The sequence below is a fragment of the Erpetoichthys calabaricus genome, chromosome 17 (assembly GCF_900747795.2).
Source record: "Erpetoichthys calabaricus chromosome 17, fErpCal1.3, whole genome shotgun sequence".
Classification (NCBI taxonomy): domain Eukaryota; kingdom Metazoa; phylum Chordata; class Cladistia; order Polypteriformes; family Polypteridae; genus Erpetoichthys; species Erpetoichthys calabaricus.
Window position 1 is genome coordinate 78113890 of NC_041410.2, and position 17287 is coordinate 78131176.

A 17287-nucleotide genomic window follows, 5' to 3' on the forward strand; every position below is an offset into this window, starting at 1 on the left:
AATGTGTAATGCAGTTATCATGACACCACATGTAGGAATACAGAAATGCTTAGAATATTAATGATGTACTTATGGAGGAATGATTTTAATATCCCAGTTAAATAATTGTGCAGGAGCAAGTCTTATATGTGAACTCATTAACAAAAATGCATGAAAGACAGAAATGGTGATTGTTCTAATTCCTTAAGAGATATTGGCAAAGTAATCCATTTGAATTATAGAATACCAAAGACCACAAACAGATTTTATTATGCTTCCAGAAAGTAAAATATAAAATACTGCATATTCACATCTTAATACAGATATGCTATTGTGGACATGGTATGAAACATTAAGTTTCAGTATTGCAAGTCATTTTTATTTTTTAGAAAATGATAAAGTGTAATGCAATTTTTATTGAATATAATGGATTGTTTGATCTGATACGTAGTTTTGATAGAACATTTTTGGGAAAAAATGTTAATTCCTAAAACATACATTAAGTCCTTGTGAACTACGTTAGCTGCTTGGAATGAAAGAATAAACAGTTTTTTTTTTTTTATATCCCTGACATAGTGCTGCTAATTATTATTCTGCATACACAGTCATCTCTCGCTCTTTGCTGGGGTTAAGGTCCAGGACCTCCCACAAATAAGTAAATCAGCGAATATCAGACACTACCCGATCATTACAGCCTATTCATAAAAATGAAACAACCTATTACATGTACTATGTACATTGGTTAGCATTGACCTTATTCTCTATATGCATAGTAAATGGTTCATTTTATTTGACTTTTTAATGAGTAAAGAAAGAAAAGCAACCCTAAGTCATACGTGATACAAGTCTTACTTAATAAAATGTTAAAGGCATACTTATAAAAAGTCATATTTACACTTAGTAGAAGTCATACCAAAATTTTACCTGTAATGTAAACTGTTGCATTCCTGTTCACCACTATAGGCATCATGGTTCAAGTCCTACACTGGGTCATTGTGCGGACTTTGCACTTTCTCATTGTGTCTGCATGGTTTGTCTTGGGCACACATTAGGTGAAACACCAATACAAGATTATGTTCTGCATGGAAGTGTGTCCCATCCACTGTTATTTCTTGCTTAGCATCCAATGCTGTCCAGACTTTCTTCAGCTCTCCATAACAGTGTTGAGGATTAAGATGGGTTTGGAAAAGGGTGTAGGGGTATTCATGGTGCTTGTCCGAATGTCCTTAGTATCAGTCAGCACTCGGTGCACCCCCTACCTACACAACTATATAAAGCATCTATTCTCTAATCAGCAAAAGAAATGTTAAGAAACATTGAATAATGTAGAATAGTGGAAGGGATCAGTACCTCAACTGCATTGGTTCTAGAGAGAGAGACTGAGAAAAATAAAAAACGGTATTCATTATTTTTAGCCTTGTACTAGTGTTCCAATTATCTTGTCTTCTGTTACGAGTGAATTAAATATTTCATACAACAAATTGCACAATGCTTTGCTTGGAACCAGGTTATGCTTTCAAAGAATACAATTAATGATTTTGTGCCATAATACATAACAGCATGCTTCATCCACTTCAGACCTTTCTGGGGCCAAAGCCTATCCCAGGAGCAGAGGGTAGAAAGCAAATCTAGATGGGATGCTAGTTCATCAGAGGGCCCACTTATGCTCACCACATCTGTCACGCTCTCAGCAAATATATGATCATCTTTTGATTTAATATGCACATATTTGAGATGTGGGAGGAAAAAAACAAAGTATCAAGAGGAAAAACCACACCGGGAGCATATGTAAACTTTACTCCCTAACGACTGGCCATGTTCCCACTGCCTTTAAGTCTGCTGTTGTCACACCAATTCTTAAGAAACCTACTCTGGACTGCTCAGATATTAACCACTACAGACCAGTATCCCTGCTCTCTTTTCTTTCTAAAGTACTGGAACAAGCAGTTTATAACCAACTTAACTTGTTTTTATCTAATAACGCCCTTTTTGACCCTCACCAGTCTGGATTCAAAGCAGCTCATTCTACCGAGACTGCACTTCTTGCTGTCTCTGAAACCCTTCACACAGCCAGATCTACCAACCTGTCCTCAGTCCTCATACTTCTGGACCTATCTGCAGCCTTTGACACGGTCAACCATCAGATACTTCTGGAAACTCTCACTAGTCTTGGGATCTCAAGCATTGTCTGGCAATGGTTTGCTTCTTACCTTGCTGACCGGACATTCCAGGTTGCCTGGCAAGGCTCCCAGTCAGCTCCACGAAGACTGACCACTGGTGTTCCTCAGGGCTCTGTCCTAGGACCCCTTCTCTTCTCCTTATACACAGGTTCTCTTGGGAAGGTAATAGCTGGACATGGATTCTCTTACCAGTGCTATGCGGATGACAGTCAACTCATTCTCTCCTTTCCACCCGATGACCAGCAGGTCTCAACCCGCATCTCAAACTGCCTTGCTGATATCTCCTCTTGGATGACTTCCCACCACCTCAAGTTGAATCCCAGCAAGACTGAACTCTTGTATATCAGAGGCAACTCATCTCCGAATCTTGACCTTGCAATCTCTCTTGACAACTCGGTTATCGTCCCCTCAAAAACGGCAAGAAGTCTTGGTGTCACTCTAGACGAAGAATTGTCTTTCTCTCCACACATCAGCAACCTCTCCAGGTCCTGCAGATATCTCCTTTACAACATTAGGAGAATCCGCCCCTTTCTCACTACAGAGGCTACTCAGCTTCTCGTCCAGACCTTGGTCATCTCTAAGCTGGACTACTGCAACTCTCTGCTGTCTGGACTTTCACTAAAGGCAACACGACCACTTCAACTGATCCAGAATGCAGCTGCAAGACTCGTTTTTGATATTCCCAAATTCTCGCACACTACACCTCTGCTGCGGAACCTGCACTGGCTCCCTGTGGCTGCCCGCATCAGGTTCAAAACCCTAACCCTTGCCTTTAAGGCCAAAACTGGAGCTGCACCACCTTACATATCAGCACTAGTCAAGCAGCGTGTCACTTCTCGCTGTCTCAGAACATCAAGCACTGCACGTCTCGAACCACCCTTACTTAAAAGAAGAGGACGACATGCATCAAGACTCTTTGCAGTGTTGGCTCCTCAGTGGTGGAACGAACTTCCTCTTGCTGTACGAACAGCGGAGACCCTCACTGTCTTCAAACGTCGCCTGAAGACACACTTCTTTCAACAGCACTTGGACTAAAGTCTCCATACTTTTTTCTCTACCCTTTCTTTTCAAAAAAAAAAAAAATTTTGTACTAACTTACTATTTTCTTCTAGCAGGGTTTTGTATACAACTTGGTCAGCGGTAACTTGTTTAATGACAGTAGATTTAATCCTAGCCTTAAAGACTGAAGAACAGTCGTAGACTACTAAGCACTGTTGTAAGTCGCTCTGGATAAGAGCGTCTGCTAAATGATGTAAATGTAAATGTACACAGAAAGGAAATGAGCACAGGATTTGAACCAGCCATGAGGCAGCAGTTGTAAACTCTGTGCCACCATTAGACCCAATTTGCGTGACCTTTAAATAGCTGGAAGATCTTAAAGAACTTTATTTATTTTCCATTATAAAATAGTGATTGAAACAAATGTAAAGTACACCTTTGAGAAGTTGCTTATATTTACAGTATATGTAGAAAGGAGGAAGAGTGATAGCTTAAGAAATTTGTTTTAGAACACTAATCACTAAAGTATTTCAAAAATGAAAGATGAAACAAAATACAAGTAGCTGCAAAAAAAAAAAAAACAACAACCTATAATTGCCTATTGCACTTCTGCACTGATGGCAAAAAAATGCAAGCTTTTTGTTAAACTCTATTATAAAAACAGACAAAGGAAATGAAAAAGAGTTAAAAGAGTTGGGGCTTCAGGGTACACTAATGTCCAATGATTGTTAAAGGGGAAAAATAACTGAAATGAAAAGGCAGTTGATTCTCACAGAAGTCAAAAAAATCATGCAGATACAGGTCAGGAACTTCTGTTAATGTTCACATCAAACACCAGATGAGACAAAAAAAAATGTGATCTCAGTGATTTTGACTGTGGCATGGTTGTTGGTGCCAGACAGGGCTGGTTTGTGTAGTTCTGTGACTGCTTATCTCTTGGAATTTTTACACATCAGTCTCTAGAGTTTACTCAGAATGGTGCGATAAACAAGATATCCAGTGAGCTGCAATTCTGAGGATGGAAACACTTTATCAATGAGAGACTTCAGAGGAGAATGGCCAAACTGGTTTGAGCTGACAAAGGCTACAGTAACTCAGTACAACTATGGTAATCATAAAAGTATGTCAGAATGCACAACGTGCCTAAACTTGAATTCGATCAGCTACAACAATAGAAGACCATGCTGGATTCCACTCTTGTCAGCCAAGAACAGAAAGCGGAGGCTGCAGTGAGCACAAGTTCACCAAAACTGAGCAGTGGACAACTGGAAAAATGTAACGTGGTCTGATAAATCTCCATTTCTCTCTCAGAATTTGGCAACAACAACAAGAATCCATGCACTCAACCTGCCTTGTGTCAACAGTCCAGGCTGGTGCTAGTGGTGCAGTAGTATGGGAAATGGTGTCTTTTCACATTTTGGTCCCATTAATTGCAATCAATCATCTCTTGAATGCCATCGCCTATTTGATTATTGTTGCTGACCTTGTGCATCCACAACTGACACATCTTCTAATGGCTACTTCCAGCATGATAATGCACCATGTCACAAAGCAAAATATTGTCATGTTCTGACACCACTTTGAACACTAGAGTTTGGTGTCCTTCAGTGGCCTTCCCAGTCACAGGATCTGAATCCAGTAGAACACCTTTGTGATGTGGTAGTTCAGGAAATTAGTTGAATGAATGTGCAGCTGGCAAATTTACAGCAACTGCATGGTACAATCATATCAACATGGACCAGAATCTCAAAGGAATATTTCCAGCATGTTGTGGAATCCATGCCAGGAAGAAGTGAGGCTGTTTTGACAGCAAAAGAAGGCCCTATCCTCAGTGAATGCATGTATATTAATTATAGTTTGGCATATTGTGATTAAAATACATTCAATTTTTATTTTGAAATGCAAATCAGAAGCACTTTTGGATGAGAATTCTTATTAAAAGGTAGAAAAGCTCTTTTATGTTTGCCTAAGATTTCAGCCTTGACAGCAGATTACGAAGTATGCAGCTAAAGTTATTGGGGCTGATGTAGATGATTTGACTAGTGTGTGTCAGAGGGCAATGCTAAAGAAACTGGAAATCATCTCAACTGATGACAGACATCCATTATATGTAGAACTAAACTTCAGTAAATCAGGAAGGATAGTTGCTTTGAAAACCCACACAAATCGCTCCAGAAACTCCTTTTTCTTCCTAGTGCCAAACGACTTTTCAATAAGAAATATCAGAGATAATGTTTAAGGTTTTGATATATATCCTGTTACCTTTTTTTTTTGGTATAAATATGTTTTATCTAACTGCCTTACCTTAACCTTTCTTATTTCTATTTGTCTGTTTTATTTCATTCTGTCTGTTACCTGTTATTAGATGCAACTGAGAAGGCAAATTTCATGTTTTCCTGTGTAAACATGACTAAATAAAGAAACCTAACCTAAACATATTGCCATTGAATTCACTGATATCACTACATGATGAGTCCTACCTCACAAGAGATCCTTGCCCCTTTTTCTGCATTCATAGTTAACTCCCTGTTGGCGAGGAATTCTTAGATATAGATGCCTTGGTTGAAGTTAGGAAGAAAGCAATCCGTGCCGTATAAGTGAATAATAGTCTAAGAGACACAGTTGAAAACAGAAAAACATCCATACAGACCGCTGACCAGGAGCGAGACTCTTTTCAGCATGTCCAAAGCAGGAAAAATGTATGTCAATTTTGTCCATTATTATGGACCTCATTTTCTTAACTAGGATCTGGTAGGTCAAACCATTTCCCCCTGCACAAGGTTATCATTTTTTCATTATGGTTCTGTGAATTATAGTTGATTTTTAATTAACCCTTTCAGTTAGCATTATCAATATGCTGCAAGCAAGAACAACAATTAATAATGCACCTTCTCTGCTCTTGATTTTCTAGTAAGCAAGTTCCAGCTACAGAGGAGATGACGGCTGAAATCAATACCCTTAATTTAAAGCTAGCAGAGGCTAGTGCAGTCCAGAAGACACAGCAGGATGAAATCCAGTCCTTACGAGAGGTTGGTAAATGTAATTGTTTGTAACCTAATTATTTTTAAAGATAAACAGTATAAAAATGTAATTTTAATGTGGATTTGGTAATTTATTTAATTTGTCAGTATGTTTGTCAAAAACAGACTTAACTGCATACCAATATTCAATTTCATTTTCAGAGATAACTTAACTATCATCTAATTAATAAGTTCATCACATTTTTACTCTCCACAGGTTTTTTAAAAGACATGTATCTTGTATTATCACTATATCAAAACATGTGCATTTAAAATGACCCTTTAAAGAAAAAAAGAACAGATAACATGCAAAAATTCAAACTCTATGTAATTAATGACAAAAAAATGCATCAGTGCAATTAACACATCAAAAAAAATTACAAGTTGCACAAATGCTTTTAGTTTTCTGGACTAGATTTTTTTCATCACTTATATAATGCTTTCAGAAGAAATAAGTTGCTATAGTTTAAATTAAAGAAAATATGCCTAGAGTAGGTTCTTTCAGACCACAGAGAGACAGTAATTTTTACAATTTGAATTACATTTTTTTTTACATTTTATTTTTATGTTGTAGGGTTATAGGATTTGCTTTAGATTATTCATAGTGAAAAGTGTCCAAATTCACAAAAATGACAACCCAAGAGAAGAATGCTATAAATGCAGGAAAAACATACACACTAAAACTATGTCAGTGCATAATTTATGTAGTAAGATGTAACTAGTAGTTTTTGAGAAGGGTCCTTTTTTTATTATTTAATATTTATAGTTTACTTTGGCAAATTCTAAAAACATGCCTGCTACACAACAATCTGAAAAAGAACAAAAGCTTCTGCATTTGAATGACCTTGTTCTGTTCTTCTTCACAAACTACTATCCTATCCAATTAAAATGCTTCCAGGAGTTGTTTTTTTAAATAATGTAAACATCTTTTCAAATGTTGTTCAGGGCGGTTCGGTGGCAACCGGGTAACCGTCAACTCGGCGAAAAGACAACCCGACAAATAGACAACTCTGAGAAAGACAATTCAGCGAAAAAGCAACTTGGCAAAATACAACTCTGATTTTTAAATTATATTTAAATGACAACGTTGAAAATAAATTTATATAATTGATGAACGAACTTTACTTTTGTCATTTAAATATCATTTAAAAATCTCTTTGAACCTAACTATTACCTAACTGGTAAAGGATGTCGCCAAGTTGGCTGTCGCCCAGCTGCCCCTGAACTGTTCAGGGCAAATTTTTTCAAAAACTAAAATTCAAAGTAAATCAAACTGTAGGGTGTACCATATACATTTTTTTTTTACTTATTATACATGATTGTATGGAGTCAAAGGTATACCATTGAGGCAAAATATGAGCAATCATTTGCGTATACAACTTAAAAACTGCCATTTGCAAAATCTAAAATTTACTTGCAGCACTAAATTGTACTTTTATTGAATGATTTATTTTTCAGGAGCTAGAAGAGTTAAAGTTAAAGAAGTCAGGAGATTTGAATGTAAGTTTATTAATAGTATTATAAAACTGTTTTTTATCTCTTATAAAATAAATAAACTCTTTCATTTTGTGGTCTCCGCTGACATAAGAATCTCAAGATGTTCTGCAAAAGAAATACAATTACAGGATGTGAACCCTGAGCCTTAAACCATATATGTGCTTGTAATGAAGTTTTATTACTATTTATGATATAGTTCATATTATATTGCTTATTTTTAAATTTGCAATGTCTGATATGAATAAAAAATGAAAAAATGTGTCTAAGGTAGGAATTATAGCATACATTATGTACTGTTTCTTGCGTTATCATAATTTACATTGTTTCTTTACTACAGCAAACCCTTGCATTCCCAGATTCAGGCAACAGACATGATCAACCATATTTATTCCAATCATAGTTTTAACATTAGTTATTGTGAAGCCTATTAATGTCCATTTTCTCAGACTTAAAACTCTCTCTCCTTCAATCTTCCCCTATAGTCTTTTTGTAGTTCAGTTTCCCTTTTCTGACTTTATCTAATGCTTTTATGCCCCTGTATTCAGATCCAAAATGGGTCACAGTATTCCAGATGTTGCCCAGTATTATGCCATTTCTATTAAACCTGTTTTGGATTCCTTTGCCCTTGATTCTAGACAGTGATAAGACTACCAGGACTTATTTCATATGTTTCTTTTACTTCCTATTTGTTTAAATTTTTAACTCCTCTACATTAAATTGATTCTATGGCATGTGGAAATTACACCATCTTGTTTGGTTTTAAAGAGCAGTGGACCAGATACTAACACTTGCATGGCCTCTCTTGAAATATTTAAGTTAAATAAAGCTCCTCTGTCATTATATGTGTTTAAGAAAATTTTGTATCTTCTGCATTCGACCTTATCTCCCTGCTGTATGTGCATTTAAAGAAAGGTTTTGAAAGTTGATAGATAATATTGTAGAGTATGCTTGCTGTACTGATATTGAATGCTTTTGTCTCATTCTCATATTACTAGAGTTCATTAATAAATCCAGAATTGTGTCGAAACAGAACTGCCCGGACTGTTAACACCGCTGTACTAGATTGCTCCTTGGTAAAGGGCCTTGCACAAAGTGCACAGATTTGTGTATTTTTTTTTCTCAGTCCGTCCATCAACTAACCTTTTATTCCAATTCATGGTTTAAGAGGGCGTGGAGTTGATACCAGTAGCACCAGGCACAAAGCAGGTACCAAGTTGACTTAACTTGATAATGTATTGTGATAAACCCAGGATGTAAGTGAGCCCCAAACCCTAAAACGAACACACTTGTATGGTACTGGGTTCAAATAATCAAAGGTTTTTATTTTAACTATTTCCAAATGTGACATAAGCACAAGCAAATACGGGTCTCTCTCACAATTGCTCTCTTTTTCTCCCTACTGCACTGCTCTCCTCCACTAAAGCTTTGCTCCACTACCTCCCAGCTCCGACTCGCTTCAATAAGGGAGTGCAGACTCTTTTACTACTGACCCGGGAGTACTTTTGGTGCCAGGGCAACTGCCCGATGAAAGTACTTCCGGGTTGCATGGAAGTCCATATAGGGGGAGCTTGTCTCCTTACAGCACCCAGTGACCCCAGCAGGGCTGCTCTGCTGGACTACATATCCTGGCATGACTTGCTGGTTTCTTACTGTGCAATGACCTCCAGGGCTGCTGCAAATTATGCCTTAGGATTAGGGTTGTTATCAAGTCTCCATTGTATGTCTTCCCCAAAACCTCTTCTTTAACAGGCCTCTTTGGATGAGGTTGACAGTGAGCTGTTCCAGGTGCGAAAAGAATTACAAAAGGTCTGGGATATGCTGAAAGTACGAGATTCAGAATTTGAAGAACAGCAGCAAGAGCTTGAACTGATCCGTGAACAGGTGAGACAGTTCAATAATTTTCATAATATATAGTATTTTCTCATAAATAATATTTCACTTCTGTAATATTTACATGGAATACAATAAAGATCAATGTAATATACTGATACTGGGGTAGAATATCTTACATTTTTATCGACTAAGTGTTACATTATATCTTAAAAACTGTTGAATATAAATCAAGGGACATTATACTCAAACTACATAAAGCACTAGTGAGACTGCAGCTGAAGTGTTGTTTGCAGTCCTGGTCACCACGCTATAAGAAATACATAGCAGCACTTGAAGCTGCGCAGAGGAGGGCAACCAGGACAATTTCAGAACATAAGGACATGTCATACTGTGACACTCAGAGAATTAAACCTGTTTAGTCTCGAGCAGAGGAGACTCCATGGGGATCTAGTCCAGGCATTTAAAATTTTTAAAGGCATTGATAAAGTAGATCCACCAAAATTCTTTCAGCTTGAGGGTGAATCACATACTTGAGGACACCAATGGAAATTAAGGGGAAGTGCATTTAGAAACTGAAGCCCGGAAGTTATGGGAATCTGGAACAACATTGTGAGGCATGTAGTTGAAGCAGACAACCTTTAAGATGAATCTGGAGGAGTAATTGGAACAGCTTAGCTACAGTATTAGCTAAGTAAACGAGCCTGATGGACAGAATGGACTCATCTCATGTGTCAAATGTCTAGTTTTTATGTTCTAAATTATCTTTACTAAAAGATGTTAAAAACAGCATAATGCCATAAAGACATTTCCCTTCTTTTGGCCGTCTGAAAGGAAAACATTAATGAAATACAAAATTTGCATTAGTTTTCAGAATGCAACAGTAAGATGATGAAGATTAAGCAAGAGCTAAATATTTGCCGGCAGCAGCTAGCACAGAGGTAAGTGAAATTGTCTCCACAATGGTACCCACCATTCAGATCTTAAGATGTCATGATTAATAACTGAATAGATATTGGTTATTATAGACCGTAATAATTTTGGTATATAATAATCCTTTTACTTGGCTTATTGTAATTTATGAAAATTCTGTAACTTCTATTTTGTAGCTTGTTTTGCGCCTAGTGTGGATTGCAGAAAACATAAATACAGTATACTGCCTATTCAAAGTGGCAGTGTTTGCAAGTGTCTGGCTCAGGAGTCTGGGTGTCATATCAGATCTCAGAACTCTTGTGTACATGTTTAAATCTTGCTTTCTGAAGCTGCATTTTTAAATTAAACTGATGCTTCTCAGAAATTTGCCAAACAATCTTAATTAGGTATTCTTTCACATAGTGAAAAAATATTCACTTTATAATCTACAAAATTATTTTTTATGTTCACGTGTAACTAGTTGTGTTTTGTTACCAGTGGCAGTTTACTGAGGACATTTACTCTACTGAAGCTAAATTAGCTTATATAATAGAGGTTGTGTATTGTGCAAAAAATATTTGTTAAATTACCATAACTTCAAAATGTTTTATAATTTTTAAAGTGTGTATCTACTGACAATATTGAACACATTTTGTTTGGTTAAAGTTAATGATACTTTGGTAAGGCTTGGTGGCTGACTATGAAATTAGCTTTGGTTTTGGGACAGACTACATTCCCCATAACTAGAACATGTTACATGCATTAGGACTGAAGAATTAGGAAGGACTTCTCACGTGCTAGTTGATACCTAATTAAACTATGGATTGGGGCAGCGAATTTAGAATAGGAAAGGTTTTTACAGTAGCATCACTGCATATGTATATAAAAAAGACAATGAAATAAAATGTAATTCAGCATTTAGTAACCACTAGCCATACAGGAAAAATGGAAAAAATGTAGGTCTTGAGGTTTATTTAAATGTAAATTGATAGTTGTTAATATAGGATGTGATTCGAGTCTTTGCTACTGTAGCTGACAGGCAACTGCTTAACGCAGAATGAAACCATCTTAATCTGTTGCAGTATCAATTCAAGTTAAACTAAATTTACATTAAAATATGCAGCACTGGGATTATCTGCCTTCATAATAGAGTTTGAAACTATCTTCGTCTAAGTTGGAGTGCTAGAGATTACTAAAGATGCTTTGAAGTATTATATGCAGATAGTCTTTTGTGTTTTAGCTGCATTTCGGTTCAGTTTCATATCTTGCTTTTTCCTCTGGTGTGTATGTGTGTCTGTTCACTTTTTTCATTAATTTATTTACACACGCTCAAACACTGAATTTTCAGGCATGCTAAATTTGGGAACTCGCCTTATTATCAACTTTTAGCTGATCAGCTGTTACAAAAACAGAAAATTAAGGGAAAGCTTAAATCACATAATAGATCTCATTGAAGGAAATATTCAACTGGAAAATCTTTACTGAGTAATATTGTGTAATTTGTTGAGAACAAAATGATGTAACAATGGTCAATGGAAACCAAAATCACCAACCCATTAAGGGCTGGAATTAATATCACACAAGTCAAAAACTGAAATCACAAACTGATACACCTTGCATGAATTTTATCACAGCAGCTCATAATGTGACTCGCTAGTGTGTATGGCGCCCACATGCCTGTATACACTCCCAACAGTGTCTGGGCATGCTCCTGGTAAGTGATGGTGGCCTGGGGGATCTCCTCTCAGACCATCAATAAACTCCTGGACAGTCTGTGGCACTACTTCGCAATGTTAGATGCACCAATACATAACGTCCAGGAGGTTGTTAATTGGATTCAGATCTGGGGAATGTGCGGGCAGTCAATGGTATCTGTGCCTTCATCATCCAGGAACTGCCTACATATACACACTCACATGACACCAGGCATTGTTCTATGCTAGAGGAACCCAGCGCACACTGCATCAGCGTAAAGTCTGACAGTGGCCCTGAAAATTTCATCCTGGCACCTGACAGCAGTCAGGGTACCATTGCCTAGCATGTGGAGTTCCATGCGAACCTCCAAGGGTCTGTCTCCCCAGACTATCACTGACCACTGCCAAACTGGTCATGCTGGATTATGTTGCAGGCTGCATAAAGTTCACCACAGTGTCTCCAGACTCTTTCACATACAGTATGGAACATGTCCTCAGTGTTAACCTGCTCTCATCTGTGAAGAGAATGGGGCACAAATAGTGGAGATGCCAATTGTAGTATTCTCTGGTGAACTGCATTCAAGCTGCACAAGTGATGGGCTGTGAGCACAAGTCCCACTAGAGGACGTTGACCCCTCATGGAGTCTGTTTCTGACACTTTGGTTAGAAACGTACATTCAGTAGCCAGCTGGCGGTCATTTTGTAGGGCTCTGGCAGTGTTCTTCCTGTTCCTTCTGGCACAAATAAGCAGATACCAGTCCTGCTGCTGGACTGTTGCCCTGTCTGGCTCTCCTCAGCCTGTCTCCTGGTATCTTCTCCATGCTCATAAAACTGCTGGGAGACTCTGCAAACTTTCATGTGACAGCACGTATGGATGTGCCATTGTGAACTACCTGTGCAAACTGATTTGACTGCAGGTACCGCCTCATGCTACAAGAAGTGACAAGGACACAGGATAAATGCAAAACTAGAGAAGAATCACTAAGGAAGGATAAGGAGAGAGCAATTGACTCTGGCTGCCACCTGCAAAACCATTCTCTTCTTGGAGGTTGTCTTGCTGTTGCCTCTTTGGTGTCACTTTCATTTGCACCAAAGCAGGTTGAAGTTGATTCACGATCGCTTATGCTTCCTAACTGGATAGATTGATATCCTAGAAGCTTAACTGACTTGGTGTTGGACTGTGATGATTTAAGTGTTCCCTTCATTTTTTTTTTGTATATTTGTTGTCTGTGTTAAACATTTTACATTGTTGGCTTTACCCTCAGTTTAAATGATGTTGCTGTGAGTCAGATACCATTTTTCTTAATTGGAGAATAGCAAAGTTCAGTAATAAACTAAATTTAAGTGGATATTTCGAGATTCATGGTAAATATTTTAACTTATTTCTGTATGCAATATCATTTTGAGATGTGCCGTAAAGAAATCTTACCCCAATACATAAAGAATTGTTTGAAAACTAGCTGGTAATTAGAAAATCAAGTAGTTTTGATTGCCATTACTTACACATGTTACTATGTTGTGCAAATACTAAATCTAAAGGATTCGTTTTGTATTTTTTCTGATTTAAGGGATCAAACTTTGGAAGAAATTAAAGAAAAACAGAAGGCTGCAATGGATAAGGTATTGTTTAACTTGCCTTTGAGCAGCCTGACAATACGAGAAAAGAGGATTATGACCTTACAGGATGCTGGTACAACTCCAGGCTGGTGCACTTTCTGAGCATAAACTGGGGGGTGTTTTAACTGTATTCATAATAGTTTTCTATTAACTGCGAACATTTGAAACTTATACTGAATTGGTAAATAATTGAATAAATACTGTACCTAAGTACCTTTACATCCAAGTACTGCTTTTTGGTTACCCCTGCTGCTGGTAATTGGAACATAGACCGTCTTTCTGCAAGGCATTTCTGAAACTAGCCCGTTCTATAGCGCTCAATCAGTTGATATTGGTAGGGCCTGACTGTACACAGTTATCCCACTCCTTGTCATAGGACCATTTATCAGAGGTGGGTGGTCTTTCTATTACCTATAAGAGGTATCTTTGTCTTATGAAGGGTCCTCTTTAAAACTAAATATTTTGTTTCCATTTATGTTTCATGGGCAAAGGACTCTATAATTATGTTCAAGAAAAAAAAAGCAACATCTACCTTTCCATCTTATTTAAATAAAAAGTGTACATTTATTTATTACAATGGAAATCCCACTTATATACTTGGGAGTTTATAGAGAAAAATGATGAAATTATTTCCATCACGAGAAAAAAAATTATTTTTCAGAGAGTGGTGTTGGAAACTCAGCAGACCAAAGGAGTTTTAGAATCAAGCACATGTCCTCCCTACCATGACTTGGAAAAGATAAGTTCTCAGGTGGAAGGTATGTACCCTTGTGTATTTTGTAGGAGGTGCTGCGGGAGTACAGTAATCCCTCACTTATCGCGGGAGATAGGTTCCAAGGCCGACCGCGATAACTGAATTTCCGCGAAGTAGGGACACCATATTTATTTAATTATTTAATGTGTATTTGGACGTTTTTAAACCCTCCCTGTATTGTTTACAACCCACCCTTTACTCTATTAATAACAGGGACAACTGCTAAGCAATATGAAATCGGTAGATAAGTTTACACTTACTGTATAGCGAAGTACACGTAGCAGCTTGTAGGCGGTCATGACGTCGTCGACCTTGTTGCAAAGATTCCTAAAGCAGATTCCATCCAGACTACTGCCTTATCACGTCCACTTGCAACTCGTTTTGCGCCCTGGTTAAAGGACACTGCAGCTGTAGATCTTGTATGCTTTTCCTCCTTTTTAAATAAAAATAATCGTTGGCTCATTGATGCTGTAATGGTGTCCTGCAGCGGTGTAGCTGTTCCCTTCCTTCAACATATCCAAAACTTTTACCTTTTCTGCAATCATTTGCATCTTCTGTTGCCACAGCCCCTGAAGCAGTAGCACGTTAATACTGAATGAGTGAGATGAGACTTCCTGGTTAATGCAGCACTCCGTCGCTGAGCCAATTAGCAGCACACAGGAACTTAACTGCGTGCTCTGATTGGGTAGCTTCTCAGCCATCTGCCAATAGCATCTCTTGTATGAAATCAACTGGGCAAACCAACTGAGGAAGCAAGTACCAGAAGTAAAAAAGACCCATTGTCCGCAGAAATCCGCGTTATATATTTAGATATGCTTACATATAAAATCCGCAGTTGTGAATCCGCGAACAGTGAACCGCGAAGTAGCGAGGGATTACTGTATGCACCTCTAGGACTATATAGTGTTCTATTTCAGGAGTAATTATTGTGTGACTGTGCACTATTCTGTTCAAACATTTTATTGAAAAGATACCAAGGTGTATCCAAGGCTTGGAAAGTGTCTGGCTTCATTATCTGAGATATGCAATTCTAGCCTTTGCTTTTAATAATGTATTCTTGACCTAGAAGATGAGTGTGGTACAACTATGATGAAAATCACCACCTGAAAATTGGAGGTCATGGTTCATTCCTGGAAAAGATTGGTTTAATCTGTGTAAATATGGAAGGAGCAATGCTCCTGAGTGAATCAGTTTAAGTATCTACTCATTTTGTTCATGAATAAGAATAGAGGAGCATAAACTCAAAGGGAAACACATTGTACAAATAAGCGATTGTAAAACAATAACATCCAGCCTCCCCTGCCCTACCTAAATGGCAGTAAGACCCTTCTCTATTTGGCCGGAGTGGCTTTCCCACTAACTCTTCACTATATCATCCCAAAAACATTTCTTGTCTCACTTCCTGCCTGTGGTCCTGTCCACACTTCTTCCCTCCTCACTTACCCCTGTTAAGTCTTCAATTTCTTCCCAACTCTGCTCTCTCCATGCACATGAAGTTTCTACATTCATAAGTAAAAAGTTTCCAAGGCAGTTCCCATAGAGCCAGCTTTATTTCAAGCACAATCCCATGTGCTCCTTTCTGAGACAGTTTGCCTTCTAGTAGTCTGGCATATCTTCCCTGGCTTGACTGTCTCTTCAATCAGAACTCCAGGCAGCACTGCCATCTACTAGGTCATCTACAACTTAGTACCCCAGGGGAGCACTGCATCTGCAAACTCCACCTCATATTTGTGCCCCTGCCTGTTGCAGTTTTGGCACATGCAGCTCATGTAAAGCATGTACTTCACAACAGAGCCTCCTATGCTCCTCCACTGAATACCCAGTCCTGCAGCTGCAAGTGTGGCTCATTCACAGTACTGAAGGTCTTCAGCCTTGACTTAGCCTTGGCCTGTTCTGCCATGGTGAAACCCTTCTCACTCACTGAAAAATGCATCAAAACTGAAAGAAATTTCCCACAGGAATTAAGAGACTCTACACAAAGTATGATCTCAGTAAAACAGAGCAGTCAATAGCAGTGCCACAGTGCAGTCATAAAAATGTTAGTCTTTAAAAGGAGCCATCCTACAACTGACTTTTATAATGTCATTTACAAAATATATTTCATGAGCTTTTGAAATAGTAATCAAGAGAATATCATAACATATTGAAAAATCAAACTTTTTTTTTTTAATAACTACTGTCATAAACTAGTATTACTGGAGAGGATGGGGTGAGCTGTTCAGCGAGGCAGAGCTGACTAACAGGAACAGGAAACAAAGAAAAGCTATTAGATAGATAGATAGATACTTTATTAATCCCAAGGGGAAATTCACAAATGGAACATCCAGTGCAAAATGTACCTGCCATTGTGTCAAAAATGAAAAGGTTCAGAGATCAAATGTAAAGAATCAAATCATATCAGTCTGTTATTGTAAATAATTCCATTAAAGTTGACACTGTGCTGCTGTTATAGAATAGGCATTTTAATTTTTGCTTTAAAGGCTCTTCTTTTGCTGCTGTAGTGCATGGTGCAGGGAGCCTGTTAACTTCATGCAGATATAAATTCCAGCAGATGTTACCAATATGAACTATGAGCAGAGGCTGCCAAGTTGACTTATATGTACTAAGTACAGACTACGCATCATACCACTGCATCCGTTATATCCAGTAGCCTATGTACTGAGCAGAGGTATTCTTAACATTCTTGTGCTGCATGGCCTTCTTCCACCTCTTCTGTGCCTGCTGTCTCTTCCATAAGGATATTCCATTTCAGTATTTTCTTGTTCTGTTCAGCATCACCCAGAAACACCTCTCACACAGAATATG

General features: G+C 37.9%; 1 protein-coding gene across 3 annotated transcripts in view; it reads left to right on the top strand.

Moving 5' to 3' along the window:
• LOC114667472 (paramyosin-like) overlaps positions 1 to 17287 on the top strand; it is a 91798-nt gene that overhangs the window by 61678 nt on the left and 12833 nt on the right. For all 3 annotated transcript variants that reach the window (XM_028822780.2, XM_051920872.1, XM_051920873.1), the window contains 6 exons: positions 6070 to 6187; positions 7637 to 7678; positions 9425 to 9556; positions 10373 to 10446; positions 13680 to 13731; positions 14390 to 14486. In XM_028822780.2, the coding sequence (XP_028678613.2) occupies positions 6070 to 6187; positions 7637 to 7678; positions 9425 to 9556; positions 10373 to 10446; positions 13680 to 13731; positions 14390 to 14486 (515 nt within the window). The remainder of the gene's footprint in view (positions 1 to 6069; positions 6188 to 7636; positions 7679 to 9424; positions 9557 to 10372; positions 10447 to 13679; positions 13732 to 14389; positions 14487 to 17287) is intronic.